The 16,046-nt window shown below is 43.9% G+C and overlaps 1 protein-coding gene across 1 annotated transcript in view; it reads right to left on the bottom strand.

Annotated features, from left to right (window-relative positions):
• The window catches only part of LOC124801480 (progestin and adipoQ receptor family member 3-like), a 129,582-nt gene that overhangs the window by 38,019 nt on the left and 75,517 nt on the right, over positions 1–16,046 (bottom strand). Inside the window, exons 2-3 of the mRNA XM_047263077.1 lie at positions 11,503–11,593; positions 6,907–7,121 (exon numbers count right to left, since the gene is read on the bottom strand). Coding sequence (XP_047119033.1) covers positions 6,907–7,121; positions 11,503–11,574 — 287 coding nt within the window. The 5' untranslated portion in view covers positions 11,575–11,593. The remainder of the gene's footprint in view (positions 1–6,906; positions 7,122–11,502; positions 11,594–16,046) is intronic.

The following is a 16,046-nucleotide window of genomic DNA, read 5'->3' as shown; positions in this document are numbered from 1 at the left end:
AGGCTAAAATTACAATTTGTTAATAAAGGGCCAAACAGTCCATGCGTGTCACAAAGTCCAATGTCTAACGTATCGACATACGTACGATACAATCGTTACCCAAAGCAGTACAATGGCCATGAAACCGGATCAAACAGAAACTCCTACCGGACGTTTGGGGAAATCTTTATCATCAATACAACTAAATAATGAATATATGAGTGTGTATGTCACACTACGAAGAAATTATGCATCGGGTTTTCTTCATATAGAGTTTCTTAAATCGAAACAGGACGTCACTTTATAAATAAGACAACACACATAGCGCCACACTCGGAGCGCAAAAGCATTGCAAGAGCCATCGTATACAAACAAGCATAGGCCAGACCAAACAAATATAATAAAAAAACAATTTTATCTTTTTTAATGAAAAAGTGCCAAACTATAAAATGAAAATTACAGATGGTCTAAAAACAAAATTTTATGGTAAAACAAATTTCTTTATCTTTTCGTAATGAATAAGATGTATTTTAAAATGAAAACCACAGTAACAACTATTAACAACATTAACAAATATTAAACCCTTAGACGGTTACTGCGTATTAATCAACACATTTTTCCACCATAAGTCGAAACCTTGGGGCCTAAATCGAAAACAAGACCATCTGCCAACACGTATCACTGATACCAGATACCAAAGTGGTAAGACAATAGGATGAAAGAGAAAAGACTAACGGATACAATAAACGATTTGGGAGACAATCTGAGCAGCCGTCTTCGATTGTTTGCAGATGACGCTGTCATTTATCGACTAATAAATTCATCAGAAGATCAAAACGATTTAGAAGAAATATCGAAATGGTGCGAAAAGTGGCAGTTGACCTTAAATAACGAAAAGTATGAGGTCATCCACATGAGTGCTAAAAAGAACGCGATAAACTTCGGTTACACGATAAATCAGTCGAATCTAAAAGCAGTAAATTCAACTAAATACCTAGGTATTACAATTACGAACAACTTAAATTGGAAGGAAAACATAGAAAATGTCGTGGGGACGGCTAACCAAAGACTGCGTTTCATTGGCAGGACACTTAGAAAATGTAACAGACCTACTAAGGAGACTGCCTACATTACGCTTGTCCGTCCTCTTTTAGAATACTGTTGCGCTGTGTGGCATCCTTACCAAATAGGACTGACTGAGTACATCGAAAAAGTTCAAAGAAAGGCAGCACGTTTTGTATTATCGCGAAATATGGGAGAGAGTGTCACAGTAATGATACAGGATTTGGGCTGGACATTATTAAAAGAAAGGCGCTTTTCGTTGCGACGGCATCTTCTCACGAATTTCCAATCACCAACTTTCTCCTGCGAATGCGAAAATATTTTGTTGACACCGTCTTACATTGGGAGGAACGATCACAAAGGTAAAATAAGGGAAATCAGAGCTCGTACAGAAAGATATAGGTGTTCATTCTTCCCGCGCGCTATACGAAATTAGAATAATAGAGAATTGTGAAGGTGGTTCGATGAACCCTCTGCCAGGCACTTAAATCTACATCTATACATCTATATCTATACTCCGCGAGCCACCTTACGGTGTGTGGCGGAGGGTACTTATTGTACCACTATCTGATCCCCCCTTCCCTGTTCCATTCACGAATTGTGCGTGGGAAGAACGACTGCTTGTAAGTCTCCGTATTTGCTCTAATTTCTCGGATCTTTTCGTTGTGATCATTACGCGAGATATATGTGGGCGGTAGTAATATGTTGCCCATCTCTTCCCGGAATGTGCTCTCTCGTAATTTCGATAATAAACCTCTCCGTATTGCGTAACGCCTTTCTTGAAGTGTCCGCCACTGGAGCTTGTTCAGCATCTCCGTAACGCTCTCGCGCTGACTAAATGTCCCCATGACGAATCGCGCTGCTTTTCGCTGGATCATGTCTATCTCTTCTATTAATCCAACCTGGTAAGGGTCCCATACTGATGAGCAATACTCAAGAATCGGACGAACAAGCGTTTTGTAAGCTACTTCTTTCGTCGATGAGTCACATTTTCTTAGAATTCTTCCTATGAATCTCAACCTGGCGCCTGCTTTTCCCACTATTTGTTTTATGTGATCATTCCACTTCAGATCGCTCCGGATAGTAACTCCTAAGTATTTTACGGTCGTTACCGCTTCCAATGATTTACCACCTATGGCATAATCGTACTGGAATGGATTTCTGCCCCTATGTATGCGCATTATATTACATTTATCTACGTTTAGGGAAAGCTGCCAGCTGTCGCACCATGCATTAATCCTCTGCAGGTCCTCCTGGAGTACGTACGAGTCTTCTGATGTTGCTACTTTCTTGTAGACAACCGTGTCATCTGCAAATAGCCTCACGGAGCTACCGATGTTGTCAACTAAGTCATTTATGTATATTGTAAACAATAAAGGTCCTATCACGCTTCCCTGCGGTACTCCCGAAATTACCTCTACATCTGCAGATTTTGAACCGTTAAGAATGACATGTTGTGTTCTTTCTTCTAGGAAATCCTGAATCCAATCACAAACCTGGTCCGATATTCCGTAAGCTCGTATTTTTTTCACTAAACGTAAGTGCGCAACCGTATCAAATGCCTTCCTGAAGTCCAGGAATACGGCATCAATCTGCTCGCCAGTGTCTACGGCACTGTGAATTTCTTGGGCAAATAGGGCGAGCTGAGTTTCACATGATCTCTGTCTGCGGAATCCATGTTGGTTATGATGAAGGAGATTTGTATTATCTAAGAACGTCATAATACGAGAACACAAAACATGTTCCATTATTCTACAACAGATTGACGTAAGCGAAATAGGCCTATAATTATTCGCGTCTGATTTATGACCCTTCTTGAAAATGGGAACGACCTGCGCTTTCTTCCAGTCGCTAGGTACTTTACGTTCTTCCAGCGATCTACGATAAATTGCTGATAGAAAGGGGGCAAGTTCTTTAGCATAATCACTGTAGAATCTTAAGGGTATCTCGTCTGGTCCGGATGCTTTTCCGCTACTAAGTGATAGCAGTTGTTTTTCAATTCCGATATCGTTTATTTCAATATTTTCCATTTTGGCGTCCGTGCGACGGCTGAAGTCAGGGACCGTGTTACGATTTTCCGCAGTGAAACAGTTTCGGAACACTGAATTCAGTATTTCTGCCTTTCTTCGGTCGTCCTCTGTTTCGGTGCCATCGTGGTCAACGAGTGACTGAATAGGGGATTTAGATCCGCTTACCGATTTTACATATGACCAAAACATTTTAGGGTTCTTGTTTAGATTGTTTGCCAATGTTTTATGTTCGAATTCGTTGAATGCTTCTCTCATTGCTCTCTTTACGCTCTTTTTCGCTTCGTTCAGCTTTTCCTTATCAGCTATGATTCGACTACTCTTAAACCTATGATGAAGCTTTCTTTGTTTCCGTAGTACCTTTCGTACATGATTGTTATACCACGGTGGATCTTTCCCCTCGCTTTGGACCTTAGTCGGTACGAACTTATCTAAGGCGTACTGGACGATGTTTCTGAATTTTTTCCATTTTTGTTCCACATCCTCTTCCTCAGAAATGAACGTTTGATGGTGGTCACTCAGATATTCTGCGATTTGTGCCCTATCACTCTTGTTAAGCAAATATATTTTCCTTCCTTTCTTGGCATTTCTTATTACACTTGTAGTCATTGATGCAACCACTGACTTATGATCACTGATACCCTCTTCTACATTCACGGAGTCGAAAAGTTCCGGTCTATTTGTTGCTATGAGGTCTAAAACGTTAGCTTCACGAGTTGGTTCTCTAACTATCTGCTCGAAGTAATTCTCGGACAAGGCAGTCAGGATAATGTCACAAGAGTCTCTGTCCCTGGCTCCAGTTCTGATTGTGTGACTATCCCATTCTATACCTGGTAGATTGAAGTCTCCCCCTATTACAATAGTATGATCACGAAACTTCTTCACGACGTTCTGCAGGTTCTCTCTGAGGCGCTCAACTACTACGGTTGCTGATGCAGGTGGTCTATAGAAGCATCCGACTATCATATCTGACCCACCTTTGATACTTAACTTAACCCAGATTATTTCACATTCGCATTCGCTAATAACTTCACTGGATATTATTGAATTCTTTACTGCTATAAATACTCCTCCACCATTGGCGTTTATCCTATCCTTGCGGTATATATTCCATTCTGTGTCTAGGATTTCGTTACTGTTCACTTCCGGTTTTAACCAACTTTCCGTTCCTAATACTATATGCGCACTATTTCCTTCAATAAGAGATACTAATTCAGGAACCTTGCCCTGGATACTCCTGCAGTTTACCAATATTACGTTAACTTTTCCTGTTTTTGGTCTCTGAGGACGGACGTTCTTTATCAACGATGATAATGTCCTCTCTGGTAAGCCGTCAGGTATTTTATCGTTTCGCCCAAGGGGGGGTCCCTCTAACCTAAAAAACCCCCGTGTGCACGCCACACGTACTCTGCTACCCTAGTAGCTGCTTCCGGTGTGTAGTGCACGCCTGACCTGTCTAGGGGGGCCCTACAGTTCTCCACCCAATAACGGAGGTCGATGAATTTGCAACCATTATAGTCGCAGAGTCGTCTGAGCCTCTGGTTTAGACCCTCCACACGGCTCCAAACCAGAGGACCGCGATCGACTCTGGGCACTATGCTGCAGATATTAAGCTCAGCTTGCACTCCGCGTGCGATGCTGGTTGTCTTCACCAAATCAGCCAGCCGCCGGAAGGAACCAAGGATGGCCTCAGAACCCAAGCGGCAGGCGTCATTCGTTCCGACATGTGCTACTATCTGCAGCCGGTCACACCTAGTGCGTTCAATAGCTGCCGGAAGGGCCTCCTCCACATTACGGACGAGACCCCCCGGCAAGCACACCGAGTGCACACTGGCATTCTTCCCCGACCTACCCGCTATTTTCCTGAGGGGCTCCATAACCCGCCTAACGTTGGAGCTCCCTATAACTAATAGGCCCGCCCTCTGTGACTGTCGGGACCTTGCCGGAGAATCGGCCACTGGCCCAACAGGCGAGGCATCCTGTGGTGGCTCGGAAACGATGTCATCACCACTAGGAAGCACCCCGTACCTGTTGGAAAGGGGTAAGGCAGCTGCCACGCGGCCAGATCCCACCTTCGCCTTTCGGTCAGGCACGCGCGAGCCCACCACTGTCCGCCATTCACCCTGGAGTGATGGCTGACCGGTAAGATGCTCACTGCCGGAAGACGCAGCGACATCAGGGGTTCCATGTGATTCCAAGGCCACCGAAGTAGGCATAGGTCTCACCACAGTTGCCCCAACGCCACTACGAGCCGACGCCTGCGCCTCGAGCTCGATGAGCCTAACAGACAAAGCCTCCACCTGCCCCCGAAGAGTGGCCAATTCTCCTTGCGTCCGCTCACAACAACCACAGTCCCCATTGACTATGATGATTTGCAGAGTATCCATGTAGATGTAGATGTAGAACAGTTAAGTGGCATACTGCGGAACAAAATTCTTAAAGCATTATTAACTCAAAAATAATCCTCACTCACCAACCACCGCTAGCTCTGCGCTGATAGTTCGTTATGAACGTGATTTCCCTGTAAAATACTGTATCACAGACAAATGTAAAATCATCCTCTTACTCAGAGTTAAATTTAATTCTCTTACAGTAATTGGCCTCGAAAGAAGAGTCCGGTTACCCCAGCAAAACACATGTATACAGTGGAAGAGCTGCAATCATTCAAAGTTATGTCAAACATGAAGCATTAGTATAAAACGACCCAAGCACAAATCAGAATAATTAAAACATAATTAAAAGAGTGGTAAAGGAGCTACTAATAGGGGACGGGACTGATTCTGTAGAGGAATGTGGGACTTTTCTACCGTGTTTTCTTGAATACATCCAAAGGATCCATGTTTGTAAACGGTGGCTCATATAATGCTTCCGTGCGCCGAACGTAGCGCTATGCGTGTTGCCTGACTCCTATTTCGACTTAAGAAACTCTGTATAAAAAAAGGGATGTATAATTTCATAACGGTGTGACTTAACACACTCCTGTATTCATTGTTTCGTTGTACTGATGATGGTTATAGCATACAATGAAGACTTTCCTATACGTCCAACAGGGACGCCATTTGGAGGAAAATTTCGTCAGGTTAACTGTGTTCAGGCTGTCAGTTTCTGTTTGCATCTAGTTTCATGGAAACTTGCATTGTAATCCTTTGGATAACGATTGTCATGATTTTTTGCTACCTGGAGTAATATTTATTCTGTGTGGATGGTACTTTAGACATTGCTCTTTGTGACAGGCATTGGCTGTTACGTACTTTATGTGAAAAATTGTAATTTTAGCCTACTGTTTCACAGGGTAATTTGAGACAGATAAAAATCCGAAACTAATCATCATCAAGTAATAAAAAGAGCTCTTTTGCAACTTTGGCTGTTTGTCACATCCAGAACATCCCATTGTGGCCGGTTGCTGTGCCCCCACTGAGAGAATCTCTGCTCTCATAGACGAACACCTTCAGTTTATTATCCACAACCTACCCTCCTATATAAAAGATACCAACCATTTTCCTGCGCCAACTCCTTTACCGCGTGGTTCCCTTCTCGTCACTACTGATGCCACTTCCCTTTACACTAACATCCCTAATTCCAATGGCCTTACCGCCATTGAACACTACCTTTCCCAGTGCCCAATGGATTCCAATTTTTCAATTAATCTAAATGAGATGGCATGAATTAAATCTCAAACAAATAGTTATTAGGCAAACAGGGGTCGAGCTATTTTCTTAGATGTCTTCATGCAGTGCTGCTTGCAAAGCACTAAAACAACTGGAAATGAGGTTAGTTTGCATGCTTTTGTAATGTACTTAAAGGATTGTGTCGCGATGTGCCGTGCAGTTTTTGTTACCTTTCGATGCAGGCGGCGGGCGAGAGTACGTCCCGGTATCCGGTACGTATGTAGGGGTTGAAGCGCATGTGCTCGGGCGCCTCATCCACGGTGAGCAGCCGCGGCTTGTTCGCTGGCGAGTCTTCTGGCGCCAGTAGCTTGCTGGTGGGGTCCTCTCCAGCTGGGGACGCCGACACCGGCCGCAGCTGCTGCCGGCAGCGCTGCAGTCGCTGCCGCTGGTAACAAGACACCTGGCTCTTTATTTTACGTAGGCAATGAAGCACTTGGCACAAACAAGGTACTTCTTTCCACTACTTTCGGGAAATATAAAATTACGTGACGGGAATGTAGAAGACAGTACAAAAGGCTGAATTAGCAGGTCGTTTTCACATCCTTTTCGGGAAGCACGCTAATACGAACAACACTGGTTGGAAACGGAATATTTTCTTAAAGGTAAAGCGTGGCCCACATGTATTTTTGATTGTGCATTTAAGATAAAATGCTTAAAATGTCCAAACACATGCAGTTTTGAGACAATTTGAAAATTTCTGTGCTGTATTAAATTGAAAGGAGGATATAAGATGAACATCAACAAAAGCAAAACGAGGATCATGGAATGTTGTCGAATGTAGTCTGCTGATGCTGAGGGAATTAGATAAGGAAATGAGACACTTAAAGTAGTAAAGGAGTTTTGCTATTTGGGGAGCAAAATAACTGATGATGGTCGAAGTAGAGAGGATATAAAATGTAGACTGGCAATGGCAAGGAAAGCGTTTCTGAAGAAGAGAATTTTTTAAACATCGAGTATAGATTTAAGTGTCTGGAAGTCGTTTCTGAAAGTATTTGTGTGGAGTGTAGCCATGTATGGAAGTGAAACATGGACGATAAATAGTTTGGACAAGAAGAGAATAGAAGCTTTCGAATGTGGTGTTACAGAAGAATGCTGAAGAGTATATGGGTATATCACATAACTAATGAGGAGGTATTGAATAGAATTGGGGAGTTTGTGGCACAACTTGACTAGAAGAAGGGATCGGTTGGTAGGACATGTTCTGAGGCATCAAGGGACCACCAATTTAGTATTGGAGGGCAGCGTGGAGGCTAAAAATCGTAGAGGGAGACCAAGAGATGAATACACTAAGCAGATTCAGAAGGTTGTAGGATGCAGTAGGTACTGGGAGATGAATAGGATTGCACAGGATAGAGTAGCATGGAGAGCTGCATCAAACCAGTCTCAGGACTGAAGACCAGAACAACGAAAACAACATCAAAATTGAAGCTCTTTAAACATTATAATAATGCCAATATTGTTTTCTGATGTTTGGCAATGCAATCTGCTATAAAAAGTGGTTTTACTTACCAGTCTATAATGCAGCTACCTTTAACTAGGGCTACTTGAGCCATGAGGATTAACCCGAGTCAAAAAAAGAGGCTATTTGTGGGGATTTGAAAGTATTCTGCATCGTACTCAGTCAACACTAACCGTGGTTCTTGTGCAAATGGGACAGTCGCGAAAAAGACAAGCACCGGTCTCAGAAAATGTGGGAAAGCAGAATGCCAGAAGTTGGAGGTAGAAAAGTGCTATTCGATTCTTTGGTGGACCTTTCTAAAATACTCCCGTCTCCATTTCACATAGAACTTGGCATTACGAAACAATTTATTGAGGCCCTACCACTTTCAAGTATATACCACGTAAGATTCCGCGGCTATCAGAAACTAAGCTGAAAACTGTTTTCGTCGGCCCTGACATTCGAGAACTAATGAAAGAAAGGGCATTTGAAGACAAAATGAAAATAAATGAACGATCAGCTTTGATATCCTTTAAAGAAGTTGTCAACAAGTTTCTCGCAATTACAGAGCACCTCATTATGAGAATACAGCAAGAAAATGTTGGATAACTTCAAAGATTTCGGTGCGTTGATGAGCTTGAGATGCACTTCCTGGACTCCCACGTCAGCTGTTTCCCAGAAAAGCTGGGTGGTAAGAGTGAGAAACAGGAAGGAAGGTTCCACCAAGATACCAAACAAATGAAGCGGAGGGACCCAGGGCCGACTGGATGTCAGGATGATAGCTGACTACTGTTGGATATTGCACAAGCAGTGCGCAAAAGAAAACGTTCGAAACAGAGATTTGAGGCGAAAAGGAAGAGACAGTAAGATTTATGACACTGTATCAGTACTGAGTTGGTTAGTTGGTTAGTTACAAGTTCCACAGATCATTTAACGTTTCTTTTATCGGAATGATGAGTAATGAGTCAGAACATAACACTTCGTTATACTTTTAGGAGTGCGATTATTCCGCAACTTTTTTAATAAAGGTTTTTTTAAATATATGTGTTATGTAAGAATTTTCTGAGTTTTCATCGTCGTTTTGTGACAAAAAAAAACCTTTAGGTCGTAGAGGGAAACACTTAGAATTTCTGAACTTAGCATATCTAAACACATTAGGGCCACCTAAAATAATTAAGAAAAATCTGCAATACATAAATTGCAGACCTGCCTAGTGAGCCATCTTTCCACTTGCAGAAAGAACAACATGACGTAGCAACATCAACAAATAGTTGAGTTTTTATACATGTTGTGTGGAGTTTGTTGATGTTTGCGGCTGTTCTACGAACTTTGTAAAATAATTTTTCTGCTTTAGTCACTTTTTATCATTAGTTGGTATCACGACACGCTTTGTCGACATGCTGCCATCATCAAGCGCTTTACCGTTACATATATATTAATTTTTAAATATGAAATCTTGCGTTGCACCAGCACCCCATGCGCATTTATAGTAATAAATAACAATATTTTTCTCGTATTTTAATACTGTTGTAAATTGCAGTAGACTTCGCAACGTTTTTAAGAAAACGACCTTTTGCATCGTGCACGTGAATTTCTTATTATATTTATACTCCCAACGCATCTTCAATAAGTTTTCTGGAATATAACTTAATTTTCCTCTTCACTTACTGCTTTTTGTATTTAAAACAGTTCACGGAAATATTTTACGACGAAATGAAAACGTACTTGCAGGAAAACGTTTAATTTACTTTTAGACAGTGATTTGATTTTTACCTGTGGAAAAACCGCGTGGAAATCTTCACTTTTTCTTGTTGTTGTTGTTGTGGTCTTCAGTCCTGAGACTGGTTTGATGCAGCTCTCCATGCTATTCTATCCTGTGCGAGCTTCTTCACCTCCCAGTACTTACTGCAACCTGCATCCTTCTGAATCTGCTTAATGTATTCATCTCTTGGTCTCCCTATACGATTTTTACCCTCCACGCTGCCCTCCAATGCTAAAATTGTGATCCCTTGATGCCTCAGAACATGCCCTACCAATCGGTCCCTTCTTCTTGTCAAGTTGTGCCACAAACTCCTCTTCTCCCCAATTCTATTCAATACCTCCTCATTAGTTACGTGATCTACCCATCTAATCTTCAGCATTCTTCTGTAGCACCACATTTCCAAAGCTTCTATTCTCTTCCTGTCCAAACTATTTATCGTCCATGTTTCACTTCCATACATGGCTACACTCCATACAAATACTTTCAGAAACGACTTCCTGACACTGAAATCAATACTCGGTGTTAACAAATTCCTCTTCTTCAGAAACGCTTTCCGTACCATTGCCAGTCTACATTTTATATCCTCTCTACTTAGACCACATCAGTTATTTTGCTCCCCAAATATCAAAACTCCTTTACTACTTTAAGCGTCTCATTTCCTAATCTAATTCCCTCAGCATCACCTGACTTAATTCGGCTAGATTCCATGATCCTCGTTTTGCTTTTGTTGATGTTCATCTTATATCCTCCTTTCAAGACACTGTCCATTCCGTTCAGCTGCTCTTCCAAGTCCTTTTCTGTCTCTGACAGAATTACAATGTCATCGGCGAACCTCCAAGTTTTTATTTCTTCTCCATGGATTTTAATACCTACTCCGAATTTTTCTTTTGTTTCCTTTACTGCTTGCTCAATATACAGATTGAATAACATCGAGGAGAGGGTACAACCCTGTCTCACTCCCTTCTCAATCACTGCTTCCCTTTCATGCCCCTCGACTCTTATAACTGCCATCTGGTTTCCGTACAAATTGTAAATAGCCTTTCGCTCCCTATATTTTACCCCTGCCACCTTTAGAATTTGAAAGAGAGTATTCCAGTCAAGATTGTCAAGAGCTTTCTCTAAGTCTACAAATGCTAGAAACGTAAGTTTGCCTTTCCTTAATCTTTCTTCTAAGATAAGGCGTAAGGTCAGTATTGCCTCACGTGTTCCAATATTTCTACGGGAATCAAACTGATCTTCCCCGAGGTCGACTTCTACCAGTTTTTCCATTCGTCTATAAAGAATTCGCGTTAGTATTTGGCAGCTGTGGCTTGTTAAACTGATAGTTCGGTAATTTTCACATCTGTCAACACCTGTTTTCTTTGGGATTCGAATTTTCTTGTAGTCACTGTATTTCCGTAGGATAACATTTTCGCTGGCACTTGCGGTGTGATTTGTTCTGTAAGTGATGTCAGCTTTCCCTGACTTTTGTTTTGACTCGTTTTCTTTCCGTTTGTATATGTGTTTATTTAAGCGTGCGTGTGTGTGCTTGTGTGTACGTACGTGTACACAGGTGGTATTCCTTACCAGGATTCCGCGGACGGTGTCCATGAGGCTGGGCCTCGACGTCTCCAGCGTCCTTTCCCATGGCATCAGCATCGTGTCCGCCTGCGCCCTTCTGTGGAAAAATCGTTTTCGCATCAGTAATGCACTAAACCGGATTCTGGTGCAACGTCTGATTCGTGAAGTAACCTACAATGAACGCTACGCAACACAGACTATCACATATCTACAAATAATACAAATAATTACTTATCTTAAATGTATTCGGAGTTGCGAATATGGACAACCATCAATTTTACATTGGAATGATGACAGTGAAAATTTGTGCCGGACCGCGATTCGAACCCGGATTTCCCGCTTATGGCGAGCGATCGCCTTACCATTAGGCTCTAAGATGCTACTCCAGGGGGGTGTAAAAATTAATGTGCGCAACGGAAAATAAGAAACGCTAAAATGATTATTTGGCCCTGTCTGACTACCCCCTGAAGCAGATCTTAGGATCTGTTAATGGTCTTTTTTACATATAAATTACAATCTAAACATAAATGAATGATGAAGGCAACTAATACTACTAAATGATAAACGTTATTCTTCAGTATATTTATTATAGATTAAAATCAACCCTTTAAGTACAATTGTCTATATTTCCTAACTAAATTATTAATCAATTGCCCAACAATGCCCCTTATTATGACTGCGCAGTCTAATATCATTAATGCGAAATGACTGACACCATCTACGTACCAAACACCAGAAGACAATACTTTCAAAGATGATCTACGGTGGTGTGGAACCTCATTGGAAATAAACTAACGTGATCACAGCTGTTTAGTTTTATAGCCCTAATAAGCCGAAGCAATTCGCGATATCACCATATGTACTGCGTCTGGTGCGTCGAAGTGGTGGTTCTCGTAGTCGTCTGCGACGGTGGAAGAACTCCAGCCACAAAAATAAAAACTCTTTCAAACACTAGGACGGCAGAAGGCGGTCCTCTGATTAATACACTCCTGGAAATGGAAAAAAGAACACATTGACACCGGTGTGTCAGACCCACCATACTTGCTCCGGACACTGCGAGAGGGCTGTACAACCAATTATCACATGCACGGCACAGCGGACACACCCGGAACCGCGGTGTTGGCCGTCGAATGGCGCTAGCTGCGCAGCATTTGTGCACCGCCGCCGTCAGTGTCAGCCAGTTTGCCGTGGCATACGGAGCTCCATCGCAGTCTTTAACACTGGTAGCATGCCGCGACAGCGTGGACGTGAACCGTAAGTGCAGATGACGGACTTTGAGCGAGGGCGTATAGTGGGCATGCGGGAGGCCGGGTGGACGTACCGCCGAATTGCTCAACACGTGGGGCGTGAGGTCTCCACAGTACATCGATGTTGTCGCCAGTGGTCGGCGGAAGGTGCACGTGCCCGTCGACCTGGGACCGGACCGCAGCGACGCACGGATGCACGCCAAGACCGTAGGATCCTACGCAGTGCCGTAGGGGACCGCACCGCCACTTCCCAGCAAATTAGGGACACTGTTGCTCCTGGGGTATGGGCGAGGACCATTCGCAACCGTCTCCATGAAGCTGGGCTACGGTCCCGCACACCGTTAGGCCGTCTTCCGCTCACGCCCCAACATCGTGCAGCCCGCCTCCAGTGGTGTCGCGACAGGCGTGAATGGAGGGACGAATGGAGACGCGTCGTCTTCAGCGATGAGAGTCGCTTCTGCCTTGGTGCCAATGATGGTCGTATGCGTGTTTGGCGCCGTGCAGGTGAGCGCCACAATCAGGACTGCATACGACCGAGGCACACAGGGCCAACACCCGGCATCATGGTGTGGGGAGCGATCTCCTACACTGGCCGTACACCACTGGTGATCGTCGAGGGGACACTGAATAGTGCACGGTACATCCAAACCGTCATCGAACCCATCGTTCTACCATTCCTAGACCGGCAAGGGAACTTGCTGTTCCAACAGGACAATGCACGTCCGCATGTATCCCGTGCCACCCAACGTGCTCTAGAAGGTGTAAGTCAACTACCCTGGCCAGCAAGATCTCCGGATCTGTCCCCCATTGAGCATGTTTGGGACTGGATGAAGCGTCGTCTCACGCGGTCTGCACGTCCAGCACGAACGCTGGTCCAACTGAGGCGCCAGGTGGAAATGGCATGGCAAGCCGTTCCACAGGACTACATCCAGCATCTCTACGATCGTCTCCATGGGAGAATAGCAGCCTGCATTGCTGCGAAAGGTGGATATACACTGTACTAGTGCCGACATTGTGCATGCTCTGTTGCCTGTGTCTATGTGCCTGTGGTTCTGTCAGTGTGTGATCATGTGATGTATCTGACCCCAGGAATGTGTCAATAAAGTTTCCCCTTCCTGGGACAATGAATTCACGGTGTTCTTATTTCAATTTCCAGGAGTGTAAACTCTAATACTGTCTTCTCCTCTCTGTGTTCTACAGACGAGAAACGCGAACTCCCAGCCACAAGGACGGAGTTCAGATAACGTCTCAATGTAAGTATAGGCAGAAGAAGCGCTCTAAATTACTGAAGGCTGCGTACTCAACGACGACTTCCAACCCAGAGGTGATGTCCAGAATCGTATAGGTTCGCAACAGTACATTGCCTAACTGTTCTAACTATAAACTCTCCTGAGAGCAACGGCAGCAAGTCCGTCTCTACCAACAAAGCTGATAACGAGCTACCGTCACACACGGGCGCTCACAACGGAAGACCTCGTCTCTCCACCGCTGGCTTCCCAGCGAGGCTCGGCTCCCCACCCTCGTAATTCCGAAAACGAATCGTATTCTCGAAACCACGGAATATTCTCCCTCTCTACAGATTCTTTCGATCGCCGACCAACCACATTTTAGTCTTTTGTCGTCCAGCGCGGAAAGTTTGCGAGGAAAAACCTATACTCGTACAATGGTATGCTTCTGAGTAAAAATACTCACCCAGCCTGCGTGGTTTCCAAGGTGCCGCTTCTTCGTTCCTCTCACCTGTGTCCAAGATTTGCAGAGTTTCCGGTTATCCCTCCGGTCCTGTTACAATAGCGGCCGGCCGTCACCCTATTGTGCTCCCGAGCTCAGGTGCCACGACGTCCGTCTAGCTACATCCTGTGTTTAAGCAGGACCAACACACCTGTGCTTGAGTTCTGCCTGCCGTTTCATCTCCACTGGCTTTCCAACCTCTACTAGTATAGGCAATCATTCATTACGCCGTTCTGATGATAAACACAATCCGTCACCTTTCATGCAATAAGCGTTAACAATTATTCACAAGGCGTACGTGACAATGTCAATCTCCTTCAAATATTAATATATACGATGTACAACCTATCAAATGATACCGAATTGTGGCTGTAGTTCACGGCAAAGTATGTGGATGATTGCTTGTAAGGTGCGGAATTATAGCCACCTTACAAGGCTATCCCAGTAAGGCTCATGGCCAGCCTCAGATTTCCGTATGTCGTGAACCATGTGCTACAACCTGCATTCATACATTCATTATGTCTATTCCTGTACAGAGGAGACATTTTAATTGAAAGTCGCTTGCCCGCTGTCAGCGGTTAAATACGATATTGTATTCAGAAGTACAATGCAATGCTCCTTCAGACAAGCATGGATGTAAGATATCTCGCGCGCCAACACTGTCCAAGCACGCACGCGTGTCCGAATTAACAGTGAATCGTACTTCTGAATACTACAGACAATACATTATCGAAATTATATGACGAACAGAGTCATATTTTGCAAACTGAGAAAAATGGGAGTTAGCAATTATTCGTGCTATTGTAATAATTTCGTAGCACGAGTAAAAACAGCATCAAGGACTTTAATTTCCCATTTAGACAGTGCATTCACACAACAATGAAACTGATTTGCCGGAAATTAAGTTTATCGTTAAACACACTGCCTGATAAAGTGAATGAAGCATCCATAAGGGGAGAAGTAAACGAAGTGAAACATTCGGCGTTGAGAGGACATTAGCCGGCAGCTGTGACCGTGCGGTTCTAGGCGCTGCTTCAGTCCGGAACCGCGCTACTGCTACGGTCGCACGTTCGAATCCTGCCTTGGGCATGGATGTGTGTGATGTCCTTAGGTTAGTTAGGTTTAAGTAGTTCTTAGTCTAGGGGACTGATGACCTCAGGTGATAAGTCCCACAGTGCTTAGAGCCATTTGAACCATATGAGAGGGCATGTGATGTTATTTCGCTGACTATATAGTAGTCAAATTTACAAAGAACTTGGCTGTATGAGCAGACTCCGTCTGGCCTGATGCATGCTCTAATTCGACTGGGAAGGGTTTCGTAAAGCAGTTATACCCTTTCCTGCGGCAAGCTGTCTCACAACAATTGCAGCTGGTCCTCGATATACAGGATAATGGCACTGAGACGGAGTTGACGTCCGAGCTGGTACCACGTATGTTCTCTCGTGGATAATGGAACCTTGCTAGCGACGGGAGTAACTCAGCACCACGCAGACAGTTCATACAGACAATTGCCATGATTGGGAGAGCATTGTCAGATGGTTCAAATGGCTCTGAGTGCTATGGGACTTAACATCT

This window comes from Schistocerca piceifrons, chromosome 1, assembly GCF_021461385.2.
Source record: "Schistocerca piceifrons isolate TAMUIC-IGC-003096 chromosome 1, iqSchPice1.1, whole genome shotgun sequence".
Taxonomy (NCBI): domain Eukaryota; kingdom Metazoa; phylum Arthropoda; class Insecta; order Orthoptera; family Acrididae; genus Schistocerca; species Schistocerca piceifrons.
This window is presented reverse-complemented; position numbering and strand designations above follow the sequence as displayed.